Source organism: Brachycentrus maculatus, unplaced genomic scaffold, assembly GCF_059751285.1.
Source record: "Brachycentrus maculatus isolate JH-2025_06_01 unplaced genomic scaffold, ASM5975128v1 h1tg000196l, whole genome shotgun sequence".
Lineage (NCBI taxonomy): Eukaryota > Metazoa > Arthropoda > Insecta > Trichoptera > Brachycentridae > Brachycentrus > Brachycentrus maculatus.
This window is the reverse complement of record NW_028280947.1, coordinates 1,780,978-1,800,039: the sequence shown is the minus strand read 5'-3', so window position 1 is coordinate 1,800,039 and position 19,062 is coordinate 1,780,978. Positions and strand designations below refer to the sequence as shown.

At 33.6% G+C, this 19,062-nt stretch overlaps 1 protein-coding gene across 15 annotated transcripts in view; it reads right to left on the bottom strand.

Moving 5' to 3' along the window:
• Positions 1–19,062, bottom strand: part of mtd (TLD domain-containing protein mustard) — a 315,010-nt gene that overhangs the window by 143,967 nt on the left and 151,981 nt on the right. For 9 of the 15 annotated variants that reach the window (XM_088263094.1, XM_088263098.1, XM_088263101.1 and 6 more), the window contains exon 2: positions 3,766–4,550. The exons of the other annotated variants lie outside the window; for them this stretch is intronic. In XM_088263094.1, coding sequence (XP_088119220.1) covers positions 3,766–4,322 — 557 coding nt within the window. In that variant the 5' untranslated portion in view covers positions 4,323–4,550. The remainder of the gene's footprint in view (positions 1–3,765; positions 4,551–19,062) is intronic. 15 annotated transcript variants of the gene reach the window in all.

Sequence of the window (19,062 nt, the reverse complement as noted above, 5' to 3'; positions counted from 1 at the left end):
GGACAGTTAGGATTCTAATGATAGATAGTAATGTCTCAGACGTTTCTTAAAAGAGAAGGTGCATTTTGTGCAAGAAGAGGTAATTCATCCCATAGTCTGGCCGCTTGGACAGAGAAGGAATTACTGAAGAATGATGTGTTATGGCGAGGAATGGAAAGTCGTGTGTTGTGTGTTAGCGAATATGGCCATAAATGTATCTATTAATCAATACGAAACAACAGCCGATATCGGAAGGACGGTGCTGACGTCACACATCAACGCTGGAGCCAATCGATTCGGCGCGCTGATGCACAGAGCAGATGAGGCACATGCCATATCGGAGCTAATTTATTGTCAGGTGTAAATGGGATCATCTGGAGCCGACGTAAGTCCTCGTAAAGCGCTCTCCGTTATAAAACTTTACGACACTAGATGCAAGAACAAATGAAAGTGCTTACCGGAGAATAAAAAGGCAATAAAAACCGCCAAAAGTGAGTTGTTCGAACGACTGATAACGGCACCGCAATGTTTTCATATTCATTTGCGGTCAAAATAAGATCTAAATGACTTTAAAAAAAAAATTAATATAGTTACAACATTTTGAGTGTGTCCAAATACTTATTCAGAAAATCTGGATTATATATATTATATATTGTTGTAAATAAATTGTCTGATCAAATTATAAAAATGAAAATGATATTTTCTGGCATTTCTCGTGTGTGTGATTATAACCCAGGATTCGGATTTTTAAGAAAAACATCATGTCATTCCAAAAAGTTAATGCCGAATTAATATATGATAATGTACATATAAGTATATTAATTTTTGGAATACATGGAAAAAAAATTAAAACGTTTTTTTAAAGAAAAACAACATGTTATTCAACAAAGTTAATGCCGAATTAATAAATATTAATGTACCTATATATTAATTTATTTAATAAATTGAAAAAAAAGAAAACGTTTTTTTTAAAGAAAAACAACATGTTACTGAACAAAGTTAATGCCGAATTAATCAATAATAATGTATATATAAATAATTTATTTTGAATAAATGGAAAAAAAATGAAAAACTTTTTTTTTTGAGAAAAACAACATGTTATTCAACTAAGTTAATGCCGAATTAATAAATATTAATGTAGCTTTATATTAATTTATTGAATAAATTGAAAAAAAAGGAAAACCATTTTTTTTAAAGAAAAACAACATGTTATTTAACAAACTTAATGCCGAATCAATAAATAATAAAATTGCATTTTCGCTTCGCGCGCTCAGAATCAGCAAGCGATTCAAATACGATCGTTTTCCGATTTTCAATGGTCATACATGTAACAATAAAGGTGGCTGGGACGGCAGATGTTATTGAAACAGAATGCGGCGGTACTGAGTGCCGTTTACCAGTATCAATACACACAGAAACAATTAGCGAGGAAAAACAAGCAGGCTAAATGAAAATAGCCTAATGGGACAATTAAGCGGGGACGAGAGATGTCGCCGAGCTGGGGTCTCGCGGTCTCGTTGTGTAATTGGATGGATTCAGTCTAATTACCAAGTTTCGTAAACGGTAATATCATTATTGTGGCTATTCAATCAACCGCTAATAATCGGAATCATTTCCTCATTTCCAGCGAATTATCCGCCGCGACCGAAACGGGAGACGCAAATATAGCCTGAAATCGATTCGTCACAAACAAAGAGGTCTGTATCTGTAAATTATCTTTAAAACGTTGTTTTGACTCTAAATACACAAGAAAAACGTAATTTTATCAATCTGTCTGTTATCATATTTTGGGATAACATAATGAAATGATTGGTTCTTTCATTTGTACAAGCCTAGCCTGAAATCGATTCGTCACAAACTAAGTGGTCTGTATCTGTAAATTATCTTTCAAACGTTATTTTGACTCTAAAAACACACGAAAAACGTAATTTTCTCAATTTTTCTGTTATCATATTTTGAGCCAACATAATGAAATGATTGGTTCTTACATTTGTACAAGCCTAGCCTGAAATCGATTCGTCACAAACAAAGTGGTCTGTATCTGTAAATTATCCTTAAAACGTTGTTTTGACTCTAAAAACACACGAAAAACGTAATTTTATCAATCTGTCTGTTATCATATTTTGGACCAACATAATGAAATGATTGGTTCTTTCATTTGTACAAGCCTAGTCTGAAATCGATCCGTCACAAACAAAGAGGTCTGTTTCTGTAAATTATCTTTAAAACGTTGTTTTGACTCTTACACAAAAAACGTTCAAACTGTCTGTTATCATAATTTGCGCCAGGGTAATGAAAATGTATTCTTTTCAATACCCTTTATTAGAACCTAAAATAAAATACATATGTACACACACAGGCCATGCCTTTGTGGAAACTTTTTTATATTAATATAATATAATATTTTTGTACTTGTAATTGTATTCTATTGTCAGATGCAAAAAAATGGTTCTTACATTCGTAGAAGCCTAGCCTGAAATCGATTCGTCACAAACAACGAGGTCTGTATCTGTAAATTATCTTAAAAACGTTGTTTCTACTCTAAAAACATAGAATTTTATCAACCTGTCCGTTATCATATTTTGTGCCAGCGTAATGAAATGATTGGTTCTCACATCCGCGCAAGAGGCACAAAGATAGATAGCGAAATTCTTAAAAAACAAGTTAATTTTGAAACATAACAACTAACTGAGATTACTTATCATGTTTAGAAATGCTTAAAATAATGTTACAGCATTGACGATCATTAACAGGTTTTTAACTTAAAATTGGACGTTTTACAAACCTTACAAATCAAATTTGACGTTACAAAAATCAAATTAAACGTTTTGCAATAAAAAAAAGTTTGGACGTCATATTGTATTTATATGAGTAATATATATATATATATATATATATATATATATATATATATATATATATATATATATATATATATATATATATATATATATATATATATATATATATATATATATATATATATATATATATATATATATGTATATATATAAATATATATACCGTGGTGTCAATACCTGCTAAAATATTTTTTTAAGACTAGTAAGTGCGTTAGTCGTCAGGTTGGCAAGCCTGCGCGGCGTGCTGCCATAGTCTGTGCGCGCGATGTGTACTCAAGTTTTCAGACAATATTTTCAATTCTACTTTGAATCATGAGTAATACATTGAATTTAGTAAAAAAAATATATAAAATACAGTAAAACGTCCAATTTGTATTGTAAAATGTCTAATTCGATCTGTAAAACGTGCAATTCGAAGTGAAAATCCTGTATTTTATTACGTGTTCAAAAATAGTTGTTTCATATAAAAATAATCACAAAAATAAAAGGTTGATTTAAACTGCTTGACTTCCCTACGTCCATCAGATTTATCCATAATTTCAATTACATACTAGCATATTGTCGGTTGATATATCTTCATTTTACATTCAGATTGCATATCACGCATACATTTTATGAATCGAGTATAGAAATAGATTGGTTTAAAAATTTCTGCACTTTTAATATCAAGTTCCTATTAGTAAGCATTCACTCTTGATTAATAAAATAAAAAAATAAGCTAAAAACAAAGGAATCAACCCATGTTTCCCACCTAGACTCGAATTCAGATTGCATATCACGCATATATTTTATAAATCGAGTATAAAAAAGCTTGGTTTCATATTTTTGAGCTATAAATATCAAGTTCCTATTAGTAAGCATTCACTCTTGATTAATAAAACCAAAAAATAAGCTAAAAATAAAGGAATCAACCCATGTTTCTCACCTAGACTTGAGGATGTTTTCCGGTACCAGAACGTTCCACCAGGATGGCCTTCTTCCATTGGACTTCCCGTTAGGAACGGCGTCGTCATCTTCTCCAGAGTGGAGTCTCTTCCTCTCCACCTGCAGGCGAGTTGCCCAAGACTTCCTGCGTCCCTTGGACTCATTGGGCAGCACGGCAATAGAAGACCTCCTCGGAGGCAAGGCAGGAACGTCGATATCCTCGTTTTTAACGTAGCTTCCATCCCTGCCTGGGCTAGGGTCTGGTCTATTCTTCAACCCGAGAAAAGAAGACAGACCGAGAGAACCCCTTCGGGTTTTGGGCAAGACCCCCAGAGAATTTCGCCTGCCTTTGGCGTCTGGAGGCCTCATCGTCACGATGTCCTCATACTCGTGCACATGGTCCACCTGCTCTTCCAGATCTTCAACGGGATGTTCGAATACAACACTCTCCACCAGCGTGGGAATCGAACCGAACCCTTTCTTCTGGGAACTCTTCTTGTATTTGTACAACCCGCTCGACAGAGCGAGGTTATTCGATACCATTGTATCTGTATCCATCTTGATAATACGAATGATCACTTGTTCAAAACTTTAATATTTCTTTACAAACACTGTTTTTTTCACTTTCACGGTGCGCACATTTTGAAGAGCCAACCTTTGGACGCCATCATTTCACAAATCACTTAAATTTTAATTTATCGAGCGAACGTAGAGCGGGCGCGATGAACAATTTAGCAATACGTTTATTGGAGGAATGAAGAGAGTTTTATTTCAATGAACTCGCAACTGAAAAGAATATGAATATTAAATATGACGATGTTGACCTTATTGATGACGATTTCGTCTTCCAACCTTGTAAGACACTGAGACACGCAACGAGCAGCCACTTTCTTCCGTCAGACGAAGCGCTTACTGGGAAACAATTGATGACCATCACTTCCTTATATGCAATATTTTGAGACTGTCCAAATTTGGACGCACTCAAAACATTTCTTTTGTTTGTTGTTTTTTTTTTAAGTAATAGATTTTTGAAATGCTTAAAATAATGACCGACCCAGAGTTTGTGTGTATCCAAATATTTGTTCCCAATACTTCGTGTATCTAAATCTTTATTTTCAAATTATGGATTGGTTTTCGCTTAAAAGTTATTTATATGAAGAATTTATCTTATACATCCTATATATTTAATAAAAAAAACTTTGATAGAAATAACATATAAGTATACTTATGTGGTTTTAAAGTAAATTCAACAGATTAATAGCGTGTATTTTATTCAGGCTATAAGCTTTTAATAACAGGGATTATTCAAACAGTGATTTTAGAGTTAATGTTCTTTGCACGTATACCTACGATATATTATAAAATTTATCATACATTTAAGAAAATAATATTTCAACGATGCCCGAATACAAGGCTAAACAAAATAGTGTATATATGTAAATAAGAAGAAAATCATACAGAAGCATTACCAACGTTCATTAAATACGCATTCATCATACGAAATTGAATAATCAATAACGCACATTAAGGCTGATAGATTGAACGCTTTAATTTATGGCAATCGCCGGCGACCAATTTACTACGGCCGATACGCAAACCTGTCCCCACAGTATCGGACCGCGGCGAAACGGTAAAAGTCATAATCGACCATTGAATGAAACAACTTCTCTCGCGTGTTGCAACAGATCACATTGTTTGGAGGCAAAGTGGGGCGCAGAAAAGACGGCGATATTATTTATTTAAACTTCATGTACAGAAAAGAAATAAGTACATTGGTTATTGCTAAAAAGCAATATATCCGACCAACCTAAAACAGACTAGTGATATTGATTAAAACGTATGATACAACCATCTTCGAACAACTTCAGTATAAGGGGTATAATGAGAAATATAAAAGGCCATCAACAAAGAAAAAGAAGACAGATTTTGATCCATCTGACAATTATGAAGCCAGATATAATGAAAATCGTCATAAATCAGAAGTTTTGGCCGGAACCACCGAAGAAATTTTGCGATTATTTAATACACCATCAAAAATTAAGAAAGAAAAACAGGGAAGAAAGGAAAACAAGTATGCAGATTGTGATTACAAAGCCTCTAAAAGCCTGTATAAACCAAAACCCCAACTCCCTGATGAGACTTTGCAATTATTTATGATACCTTTATATTTAGCTGTTTGCAATCAGAGGGTAGATAGTACTTGAACATTAAAAAAGACATAAATTGCGTTGAGCTAACAAGGGATCTAAGAATGGACAGAGGGAACAATTCACTACAAGAAACGTTATGATTCGATTTGTACGAGTATGCGTTGAGTTAACGATAAAAGACGGCGATATTTATTTATTTAAAATTCATGTAAAGAAATGAAATAACTACATTGGCAAGCTTATTGCTAAAAACAAACATCTTCCAACAAACCAAAAACAGACTAGTGATATTGATAAAAACGTTTGATACCATATATAGCTGTTTGCAATCAGAGAGTAGATAAGCACTTGAACATTTTAAAAAACATAAATTACAAATTGATGATAATAAGAAACGAAAAGGAAAAAGGGAGTTTAGGGAAGGAGGTAGAGGGAGGAGCTTTGATGGACAGTAAGGATTCTAATGATGGACACTAATGTCTCAGACGTATCTTAAAAGCTATTAGAGAAAGAGCATTTTTTACAGTGAGAGGTAATTCCATAGTCTGGCCGCTTGGACAGAGAAGGAATGACTGAAGAATGATGTGTTATGGCGAGGAATGAAAGTGTTTTTTCTTGGGAGTAACGAAGTGATATTGAAATTTGCGAAGGAAAGAAAAAAACGACAAGACCTTATCCTAAAGTCGTAGTGGCTAGTTTAGATAAATGCCAAATTGGAGATTATATCGCTCGAAAAAGAAACAACAAAAAACGAGTTTCTGAGAGAATTGCAACACTGTCAAATGGACCGTGCTATGCAGAAACCATCCGACCCACAATTTGCGAAATTTGACTTTTGAAAAAATGCTACTTCATCAATAGTAAATTTCAATATAGTTAATTGATTCGGCAGCCACTTTGCGGTAATACCTATCCATTTTAAATTTAAGTTTCACTTGGCAAATACAACTATCTCTTAAAATATATTATGACACGCATTTTTTTAATACAATACAATCTTCCTAGAAATATAGAAATCTTCCTAGAAAATATTGCGAAAAAATCCATGTGGTTTGGAAGAGTTCGACTTTGAACTAGAAGAAGAAAAAACTATTTTGCTGAAACCATTCAAGATGGGTTAAAGACATAGAAAGGAGAGTGAATGCTGGGAACAAAGTGAATGGTGCACTGAAATCAGTTATAGCAAATAAAAACCTATCAGCGGAAGCTAAACTGGCAGTGCACAACGGAGTTCTGGTTCCAACTCCAATGTATGGAAGTGAAACATGGAGTTGGCAAAAGAAGGATGAAAGTAGACTGAATGCAGTCGAAATGCGATCTCTCAGAAGAATGTGTAACAAAACGATGTATGATAGATGTGCAAATAGTGAAATAAGGAAGGAATGCAAAGCTGAGATAAGCATTATCGATAAAATTAAGAAAGGTGTGTTGAGATGGTTTGGACATGTAGAACGAATGAGTGAGGAAAGAACGGTAAAACAAATTTATGAGGCGAATGTTAGCGGGAAAAGAAGCAGAGGAAGACCGAGAAAAACATGGCACGATCAGGTATGCCAAATACTTGAAAGTGGTCAGGTTAGGAGTCGTAACAATCGGCGGGTATGTATGAGGAGATGCATGAACGTGGAAGAGGCGAAGAATGTTTGCAAGGACAGAGTGGTGTGGCGCTCTATTCTCTCTGCCTACCCCTGCGGGGAAGCGGCGTGATGGTTAGTTAGTTAGTTAGTCATTCAAGATGGGTAGAAGAGTCAATTATATCGTTTTTTTTTGCTGTAACCATTCAACTTATGAAATACGGAACTGTGGCCTTATTGATAATATTATGAAAATTTTGAATATAACACACAATAAACAATACTTCTTTATGGTAATATTAAAACAAACCTAACTTCTATCATTTTACATAGATATGTAATTTTGTTTTTGTTGAAAACATCAAAATACAATTATCTCAGCTTCCCAATTTGTGTGTTGAATGCTTTCTGCATAACATGGTCCAAATAATGCTATTGAGAAACCTACCTGCGTCGCCATTTGCACAATAATTAATCAACATCCAAGAACACAATTAACCCTAGATTACTGGACATTCGTAAAATTTACAACCGGAACCCAATGTGTGCGGAGCACCGAGGGAGCACAAAGTTTGCATTTTTTTATAACATTTATGTTATTTTTAAAGATAATACGTATCGTAGAAGCAGAGAGAAACCGAAGAGGAAAACTAAGAAACCATAAAGTTTATAAAATGTGCCACAAAGTGTTAGCGAAAAACTTAAAAAAAATAAGATTTAAAAAAGACTATTATACCATTAATTATATAAAACATTAAACCTTGAGTGTAAGTCCTTCTCCAAGCATAAGAGCTGAGTCTCTTTTTTGGAGAAGCATAGCGAATCTAAAACTATAAGTTTGTCATATCGCTCACTCCTTTCAAGAACGTCATAAATCAAAAATCGTAAATTTTCAGTTGTGCATGTTTTCGGAATGCCCAGAAAATGTACTATATCCCAGCAAAAGAGGCATTTTTAAAACATAATATTTACCCGCTACAGGGCAGAAAGAGTTGTTTTTGCATTTTGAAGAAAATGTATTGTTTAATTATTTTTCTAAATAAACTAAATATTTTTCAAATGGAGAAAAAACCGCCAGGTTTAACACAAAAAGATCTGTTGCACAGTAAAAAGTCCAGTAAGTGACTTGATATTTATTTTTAATACATTGTATTATATTTTCAAACTTTAAAAACGTTCTCCTGAAAAATCAAGTTATTTTATTTATGACGTTTTTGAAAGGAGTGAGTGATATGTATAAATGTTTAGAAATTGTATTATGCTGTATTTAAAAATGTAACTATATTAAATAAATAAAAAAATAAAATAAAAACTTGTTGATAATCAATCAGAAATAATTATACGAATTATGAACGTACTTCACACAATTGGCCGTGAGATGACACTTTTGAAACAAAAGAAACGATTTTAATAGTAAGTACATAAGTAGTCGTAATAATAAACGTAACGCTCTTTAATAATGTCCTCAAGCTGAGGTCGTAAATCTAAATGAAGACTCTTCAATTCCGATGTTGACCCATTTGCCACGAGTGACTCTCGAACGATAATAATGTAGTCAGCTTTTGTCAATAAGAGTCGCGGGGGTCGTGAACCGACTGCACGCGTATCAGAGTGACAATGAAAAAAATACAGTAAAAAAACTGTGGCTGCAAATGAAAATAAAAATCAAAGGGTTGTGGTTCCGTGATTAGTGTCGCCGACTCTTAAGTCAGAGTTTCTCGATTTGAATCCCTGAACCGCAATTTGATACCGTTTTCTAACAATATGAAGACAGTAATAGTATGAAATTTAAATATTTGTGAAAATAATAAAAACACAAATATTTATCTTTAAAAGAAATAAAAAGAATGGTAATAATATACAAGGCGCCTATAGGTAGTATTTTACGAAAATGGCGCTATATAAATTATCAATTTTTTTATTATTTTTAATAATCGTCAATGAATATTTACGATTACCTAACTGACCATCACGCCGCTTCCCCGCAGGGGTAGGCAGAGAGAATAGGACGCCACACAAATCTGTTTTTGCAAAGAATTCGGAAATGTATTAGAAAAGATATCATCTGTGAATGTGGGTAAGAAATGTGAATTAAGAAAGGAAAGTAGGGCACGTGAATCGAACAAGTGAAGAAAGAACAGTAAAATAAATTTACGAGGCGAATGTCGTTGGTAAAAAAACCAGAGGAAGACCGAGGAAAACTTGTAATGATCAAGATTTGAAATATTTGAAAGTGTGATAGTGATAGGTCAGGAATAAGAATAATTAGCGGGTGTGTATGAGGAGATGCATGAATATGGAAGAGGCGAAGATCGTTTGCAAAAACAGATTGGTGTGGCGTTTTTTTCATTCTGCCTATCCTTGCGGGGAAGCGGCATGATGTTAAGTTAGTGTTAAAAAAATGTTCCATTAAATGAATGGATTTTCACCCTTCAAGAGTGCTTTAACCAGTAACTGTCTGATTCAATATCTGCTCGTATTTCACAACACCCAGTCGTCTCGAGAGCAAAGTGTCCAATGCCAAAATGTAGTACGACCTCAAGTCTTCATTCTGCCAAACCGGTAATCGTCCGACAACCTGTTTACGAGGAAGGTCTGGACTAGACAATACCGACTCTATACCACCTGGCTCTCAGCTCAATCTGACTCTTGAGATCGTGTCAACAGACAAGTGTTAACTATTAAAAAAATACAAGGAAAAGACGGTCACAACTGAGATCGAATTATTTGAAAGATGAATCAACAGAATTGATGATCAAGGTAGAAAACGATAAGAATGGACAGAGAATACGAGAAAATAGAAACGTTCAGATTAGACTTGTATGCGTTGAGCCAACAAGACATCTAAGAATGGACAAAGGGAGTAATTTGGTCAAAAAAATGTATGTGTGATGCTAACAAGGGATCTTAGAATAGACAGGAGTAATTTGGTCAAAAAATGTATGTGTGCTAACAAGGGATCTTAGAATGGACAGGAGTAATTTGGTCAAAAAATGTTTGTGTGCTAACAAGGGATCTTAGAATGGACAGGAGTAATTTGGCCAAAAATGTATGTGCGCTAACAAGGGATCTTAGAATGGACAGGAGTAATTTGGCCAAAAATGTATGTGCGCTAACAAGGGATCTTAGAATGGACAGCGGGAGTAATTTGGCTAAAGAAACGTTTAGATTCGACTTGTATGTGTTAAGCTAACAAGGGAACAATCAGCTCACAAGAGACCATACCAGCACGGAGAAATCGATAAGGAAAAAAATCAATTCTGTTTTGAAACGAATCATTTTACAAGTACTCATTCTAGTCCTCAAAATCTCCTGCATAAGAAAAAAAATTGATCGATAAAACAGTACTATTTTTGAGCCTAGCCTCTTAAATGACGTTATATGTAACTAGTACTATTTTTGTTGGAGGAAACGTGTGTTACATAAACTAAAATATACTACTACATATTTGATTTATTGTTTCGGCATTCACTTTGTGGTAAGACAATATGAAATTATAAAAGAAAAACACTTGTTTTTTACTTAAGTGGTAAAAAACAAGACTAATAGATAACACAACATTTAAAATATGTCCAAAAACTTGTTCAATGATCTGTGTTTCTCCGCGTAGGAGAATCTCATTTCACACTATTGGAAGTTTATTATTCTTCATCATCTACGTCAAAAACGTAATGAACAACACACTTTCACACCAAGAAATACATTAAATTGTGTTTTTTTCTATGTCATAACGAACAAACGAATGTCACGGCGATGTCTGAAAAGCGAGTGCGGAAACATGACATTATCCGTCTCTCGGGAATCGTTCGTCTCGAACAAATGACACGAAATGATTCCGAGTCCCGCTACCGTGCGGATATTACCTCGGTCGCGTTTCATTTCACGGCTGTCACGAGGCGAGAGCCGTTTGTGGAGGTCCTCACCAAAAAGCCACATTTCCATAATAGACCATTAAAAAAAAAAGCATATTAAAAGCCACATTTCTCTTATAAATAATTTTATAAAAGCATATAAAAAGCCACATTTCCATTATAAAGTAAAGGAATTCTAGCTTGTAAAATTTTTACGTTTTGGTGCGATTTAATGATTTCATATTTATATTATATTTTGATATATCAATATAGATAAAGAAGAATTTGGAAGTCTGGGCATTTACACCATATCAATCATGGGTATGGTTATCAATCATGGTTAGAATTGGTGAATGTTACAAGTGTGTAAATTGATCACTGAAATCAGCCTATGACAGTCGTGAGCCCCGTAAATGCCCAGACTTCAATATTCTTCTTCATCTGCATTGAGATGTCAAAAAATAATATGAAAATAACTAAATTATAACTATAATTGGAGATAATCTAGATTTGAGACCCACTCAAAATGTTGTTGATTTCATATCGGTTTAAAACAGGATTGGTTCCGATTTGTCGCAACATTAATTGAGATTTCGATAGAATACAGTAAACAGAACAGATTTGCATTTAATTGCAAGGATTTTTTTGTGCAATATTGAAAATGTGGCCTTTTGGTGAGGACCTCCACATTTGTGGATGTGAAATTTCACGGGGGTCTCCTCAGCCCGTATCGGCGCGTGGGGGTCTCCAATCCTACGGACCATAGACATCAACAAAAAGAGCCGCCAATAATTTAGAAATGTTACCAATATAAAAATAAACCGACCGTTTCTGTGACGTCATTCATTACCAACTTACGAAAACAACGTATTTACGAAGGCGAATCTTCCAAAAGAAAATGATGAATGAAAATACTGATTATATCGGCTGTTATAAACACAAAACGAGTCGAATGCAATCCTTTACAGGTTGAGTATGTCAAATTAGATTTTCCTCCCGACTGACAATGATCCATTGGCGGGAATAAGAAGAAGAAGAAGAAAAGAAGAAAAGAAGAAGAAAAAAAGAAGAAGAAAAAAAAGAAGAAGAAGATGAAGAAGATAGTTTAGGTGCATAACACATCCCCCGCATCTTTTGTCTCTGAATACGGGAGTTCAGCAAGTGGCCTTGGCCTTCCCCTCAAGCATTTTTCAATATTTCGACATGCCCATTATACCAGAAGGAATCCATTGCCGTACGAACAATGGATGTCCTTAATTATGAAGAACATTACCGACACGTACGGCCGAATAACATGCTGTCAATACAATTGCTTTCACCGCAAGAGAATTATGATTGAGTAATATTGTTATATTATTTCGAGAAATAAAAATACTTTGTGTTCTGATCCACTCACATTTTTAATAACCAACTAGTTTCGGCAACAACCTGTTGCCCTCTTCAGGGTTTAATTTATTTTTGTTGCCCTCTTCAGGGTTTAATATGTTTTTAAGTGGGTTTATAGTTTCATAGCCTATGCCTACTCGTGAGTGGATTTACTCTTTACGTTTAAAGTTACTATAATTTCATGTAATTCATGAGTGAAAATTCTAGGCAAAAACACTCACTATATACATATATATTTTTTTTCACTCATGAATTACATGAAATTATAGTTACTTCAAACGTAAAGAGTAAAAGACTTAAAATTAATATAATTTCATGAAATTCATGAGTGAAAATTCTAGGCAAAAACACTCACTATATATATATATATATATATATATATATATATATATATATATATATATATATATATATATATATATATATATATATATATATATATATATATATATATATATATATATATATATAAATATATATATATATATATATATATATATATAAATATATATATATATATATATATATATATATATATATATATATATATATATATACATATATAAATGGTAAATATACGAGTGTGTCCTTGGAACGTGACAAGAGCGCCTGAAAATTCATAAATAAATTACTGAACGATACGGTTCGTCGAAAATATGCACAGCAAACACACACGGCACCTCAAATTGCTGCCTCGTCTTTTAACTGTCGATACGAGCACACAAATTGACTCTGTTTTGTTATTTGAAATTTACACAAAATTCCTTTTTACACGCGTAATCATATTTCAGGGTCTAATTTTACAGTTGTTTCATGTTGGACCAGCTGTTTAATGTGAATTATTTCTCGTTTTAGAATTCCGCTACACAGGCAACCGTTATCCAACGATGAATTAAATTATTCATCGAGCCTTTGTATCCATCCATTGAGGCGTAATCTCATTACGGGCGAGATGATGTCGGGTCGCGAATAACGCGATCGTGAACAATGAGTCATAATTAAAATTCATAAAATTAAACAACTTTGTTCTAACCATTTTTTTATTATTATTAGTACACTTTCACCTACCGGTTTCGACAAACACCTTGTCATCATCAGGGTTTATTAAATTCTTAAACATTAAAAACATTAAAATACTCATAATTAATTACATTCCCTTACTAAAAAACTTCCGTAAAAATTCTTAACGTTATTTTTATGATGCATTGCGTAGCAACTCCTAATAACAACTAATGTTTTTGATAGATTTATATTATCCACTGACACTTCGTGATGGAATTGCATTTTTAATATATTATTAGAAACCAGTCTGATGATGTCTGTAACGACGAAACCCGGTCGCTGGTCAAATAAAAATAAAGTGGAAAAGCTAAAAATATTGGTTTTAATCTAATAATGTTTTTGGGTGATTTTTTACGGAGTGTTTGGAAGTTTTTTTAGTAAGGGGATGTTATTAATTATGAGCATTTTAATGTTTTAGAAAACCCTGATTATGACAAGGTTTTTGTCGAAACCGGTAGGTTAAAGTGTACTAATAATAAAAAAAAGTGGTGTTTAATTTTATAAAGTATAAAAAAACCTTCAATTAATGTTTATCTTACGAAAGAATGATAGACATTCTATGTAGTATTCTCTAACAAGGACTCACAACCACAATACATTGACCTACGATTCGTGACAAACATATCAATAAAACAATCTAATTTTACACTTGAATCTATACTTAACTTAACGAGGCAAAACTTGGCATGATCAAGTATTTCAAATACTTGAACGTGGTCAGGTCAGGAGTCGGAATAATAATAAAAGTGGTTAAAACAAAGTTGTTTGATTTTATAAAGTTAGTAAAATGTGCCACAAAGTTTCAGCGAAAAACATTCAAGAAAAGTTTGCATTTAGCCTATACAGGTTTTTCACTTTAAATTAGACGTTTCACAAACAAAATTGGACGCCTTGCAATCAAATTGAATTATAGATTTTTATTTTCACACTTAGATAGAGTTGACTCTGTAATCATCTTTAAAATCAACCCTGGACTGCATCGAAACATGTATCACAATCGATTTTAAGAAATAGCGGTGTTTACTAAGTAAAAAAAATAATAGATTTATATTATCTACTGACACTTCGTGATGGAATTGCATTTTTAATTTATTATTAGATTAAAACCAATATTTTTAGCTTTTCCACTTTTTTATTTGACCAGCGACCGGGTTTCGTCGTTACCGACATCATCAGACTGATGATGTCGGTAACCGACATCGGTAACCGACATCAACCAGTCTGATGATGTCGGTAACGACGAAACCCGGTCGCTGGTCAAATAAAAAAGTGGAAAAGCTAAAAATATTGGTTTTAATCTAATAATAAATTTAAAAAAATAAAAATGCGTATATATTACCATAATCAATTGATAACTGCGGAATAAGTTAATTGTAGTAATGAAACTATGAAACTTTGTCCGCCTCCGTTTGTAATGGTCAGCACACTCGGTTATCGTTCTGGAGGTCCCGGGTTCGATTCCCAGGGGGGGGGGATTCTCCGTGTAAAAATGGATAAATTTAAACGTTGTGTTTCACTCTCTCTTGCTGCTCGCTGATAGTGTGTGAAGGAGATGTGTATTTACCAGTGTTTACTATTTTTTTATTTTATTATTATTTTATGTTTAAAACTTTTTGTTTCTCTATTGGTGTATATTTATATTAGATAATGTATATGTATTATGTTAAACGCATTAGCCGTTCAATAAATAAATAAATTTAAACTGCGAGATCTGATAACGCGAAGAACATATCGCTCACTTCTTTCAACAACATCATATATCAAAAAACTCTTTTTTCAGGAGATCGTTTTAAAGTAAAAAAAAGAATAAAATGTATTAAAAATAAATATCAAGCCATTTATTGAACTTTTTACTGTGAAAAAGATCTTTTTAGGTAAAACCTGACTTTTTTTTCTCCATTTGAAAAATATTCAGTATATTTAAAAAAAATACTTAAACAATTTATTTTCTTCAAAATGCAAAAACAACACAATCTGCCCTGTAGCGGGTAAATATTAAGTTAAAAATATGCCTCTTTTGCTGGGATATAGTACTTTTTCTGGGCATTCCGAAAATATGCACAACTGAAAATTGACGATCTTTGAATTATGACGTTCTTGAAAGGAGTGAGCGATATGTTGGCAGTATGAATTTCTTGACGATATCGCTTGGCTCGCATCAGCGAAACCGCAGATAATACAATCGCGAATGAGGAGGGACGGCTATACATCTATTACCAATACGGATTAGGTCCGTCTGCCTCAGCCAATCGTGATCAGACTGCCTTTATTGGGTCCATACAACTTTTGGCCAGCGATTGTTCAACGGAATTTCGACGTAACAATATGGGTACCGATTGAAATCTATTGAAATCCAATCACAAAGGGCCAGTTGCGACAGCGAAGGTACCCGAATCACCGGCGGAACCTTGTTCGTGTTCAGCTAGCCTCAAAGGAAGGCAGGTACGTTTTGTACGTACACAGAAAAACCTTCACCCATCAACGATGTTCACTATATAGTACAGTAAAACCTCGATATAACGGACACCTCTATTTAATAAACTTCGGATATAACGGACCAAAAATCAGATAAATTGTAATTTTTTTAAAAAACATCCTGTTAATATTAAGCATGCTTAAGGGGGTGTTTTCGGTTGTTTGCGAGTACATACAATTCAGTAAAGGACCGACTGCGAAAGGAGCTGCACGTGCATACTGCGCGCATTTTTAAAAGAATGTACATTAGAATTTATCATTTTTTTTATTTTTCTTGAAATAATAATTTTATAATTTTTTTTTATCCCTAATTAATTAAACCATATCCGCTCCCTAGGTGGAGCATATGGAGTCCACAAACTGTCTCCAGGCTTTTCCGTCGGCTGCCAGCTCTCTTGCATCCTCCCAAGTCAGATCCGCGTCCCGAAGTTCTGACGAGAACTGCCGACGATTGTCAGCAGTGGCGAACCTGATGCCTTGTAAAAGAGGCAAGCTTGATAAAGGCTCTCAGGAAGCATGCGGAGTACATGGATAAGAGTTTTTTTATCCTTAATTTTTTTTAAATCATTTTTGTTCACTAATTCTGGATTTGCTCTACTCAGCTAACTGACTATGCCGCAGGGAGAATAAAACGCCACACCAATGTGTATTTGCAAACAATCTTCGTCTCTTCCACATTAATGCGTTTCCTCATACATAATCGCCGATTGTTCCGACTCCTGATCTGACCACGTTCAAGTATTAGAAATACTTGATCATGCCAAGTTTTGCCTCGTTAAGTTAAGTATAGATTCAAGTGTAAAATTCGATTGTTTTATTGATATGTTTGTCACGAATCGTAGGTCAATGTATTGTGGTTGTGAGTCCTTGTTAGAGAATACTACATAAAATGTCTATCATTCTTTAGTAAGATAAACATTGATTGAAGGTTTTTTAAACTTAATAAAATGAAACAACTTTGTTTTAACCACTTTTTTATTATTAGTACACTTTAACCTACCGGTTTCGACAAGAACCTTGTCATCATCAGGATTTATTAAGTGTGTGGAAGTTTTTGGTAAGGGAATGTAATTAATTATGAGTATTTTAATGTTTTAGAATTTAATAAACCCTGATGATGACAAGGTTCTTGTCGAAACCGGTAGGTCAAAGTGTACTTTTATTAAAAAAGTGGTTACAATGATTAAAGAAAACACTTGTTTTTTACCACTTGAGTTTTATTATAGACTACATGTTTCAGAAGTTAAACTTCCATCATTCAGGTCTGTATAATATAATATAATATAATATATAATAACTATTAAAAAAAACAAGTGTTTTCTATAATCATTGTAACATGTCTTACCACAAAGTTAATGCCGAAACAATAAATAAAAAAGTGGTCAAGACAAAGTTGTTTAATTTTATAAAATTTATAAAATGTGCCACAAAGTATCTGCGAAAAACATTCAAGAAATGAAGGTTTTTTTTAAAATCTAGTATTTAGAAGGTGTACAGTTTTAGATAACACTCTAAGGAGAGTGTTTAAATTAAATTAAATTTTATAAATTGTTTACTCTCATCATTTCGAAATTGTCAGTATAAAAAGAAAGCGAAAAGCACTTAGGACGAAAACTGTGCGGAAAAATCTAGACAGAATGACAAAACACCGCGCAAAATCCGGGTGAAATGAGTGAAAATTTCTTCCGTTAATGGAGATGGGCCATTTTCAATCGATTAATCGATACTAATTCGCATCGATACCGTCAACATTCTAATTTGCAAGGTAAACGGTGATAAGCAGGGTTGCCAAAATGTCGGGAATTCCCCAAACTGCGGGGAATCTCAACTCGATCGGGGAATTTGTGGGGATTGGCACTATGTGGAGAAAATGCGGGGATTTTAACATTTGACCATTTATAAATATAATAATACAATTAAAATGTAAGTTTGATTTAAAATCACTGTAAATATTTTACTATAACTTAATTATAATGTCATTATAATTAAGTTATAATAAAGTATTTATAGTGATTTTAAAACAAAGTTACATTTCAAATATAAAATAGAAAATCACACAGTTAGTGCTTCAAATATAAATTATAATGTTTTAAAAGTATATTTTTTGTGTGTTCTTCTTTTAGTATGAATTTTTATGTGTTTTACATAATTGTTTATGCTACAAAATAATAAGTAAAATGTATAAATTATTCTGTTTGTGTACTATTTAACTAAATATGTATGTTAGCTGTTTTTTTAGGCTGTACTGTCTTATATATTTTATAACGTATCAAATGTATTTTTAATTACATATATTTTATGTGAAAGCCTAATTAGGGCGTTAGTATTTAATTAAAAAAGTAGTATTTTTATGAAAACTTGTTTATTTCCATGGGATAATTATGTGGGGAATTTGTGGGTAATCGGGACATTGTTTTTCCACAATTCGTGGAAATTGACCTAGATTTTCGCGGAATTCTGAAAATTGGCATTGGCAACACTGGTGATAAGTAAAAATTTCTTCTATAAATTATAATTTGCAATAGAGATGGGCCATTTTCGGTCGATTAATCATCGATTAATCGATACTAATTCGCATAGATTTCGACGTTCTAATTCGCTAGGTAAACGCACTCGGTCGCCGGCGCTGGCGGCGCTCTCTCCGCGCTGCCATTGGCGCGAAAGTGCTTCGGACGGTTCGATTTTGGCCAATTACGGAACGCAACAACGAGCGGAATCACGAGCCGGCGTGACCCACTTGAGTCAGGTGTTGCCAGTGCCCGATAACCCCGGCTGTGGAGCCGGCGAACCGGCAGTAGTG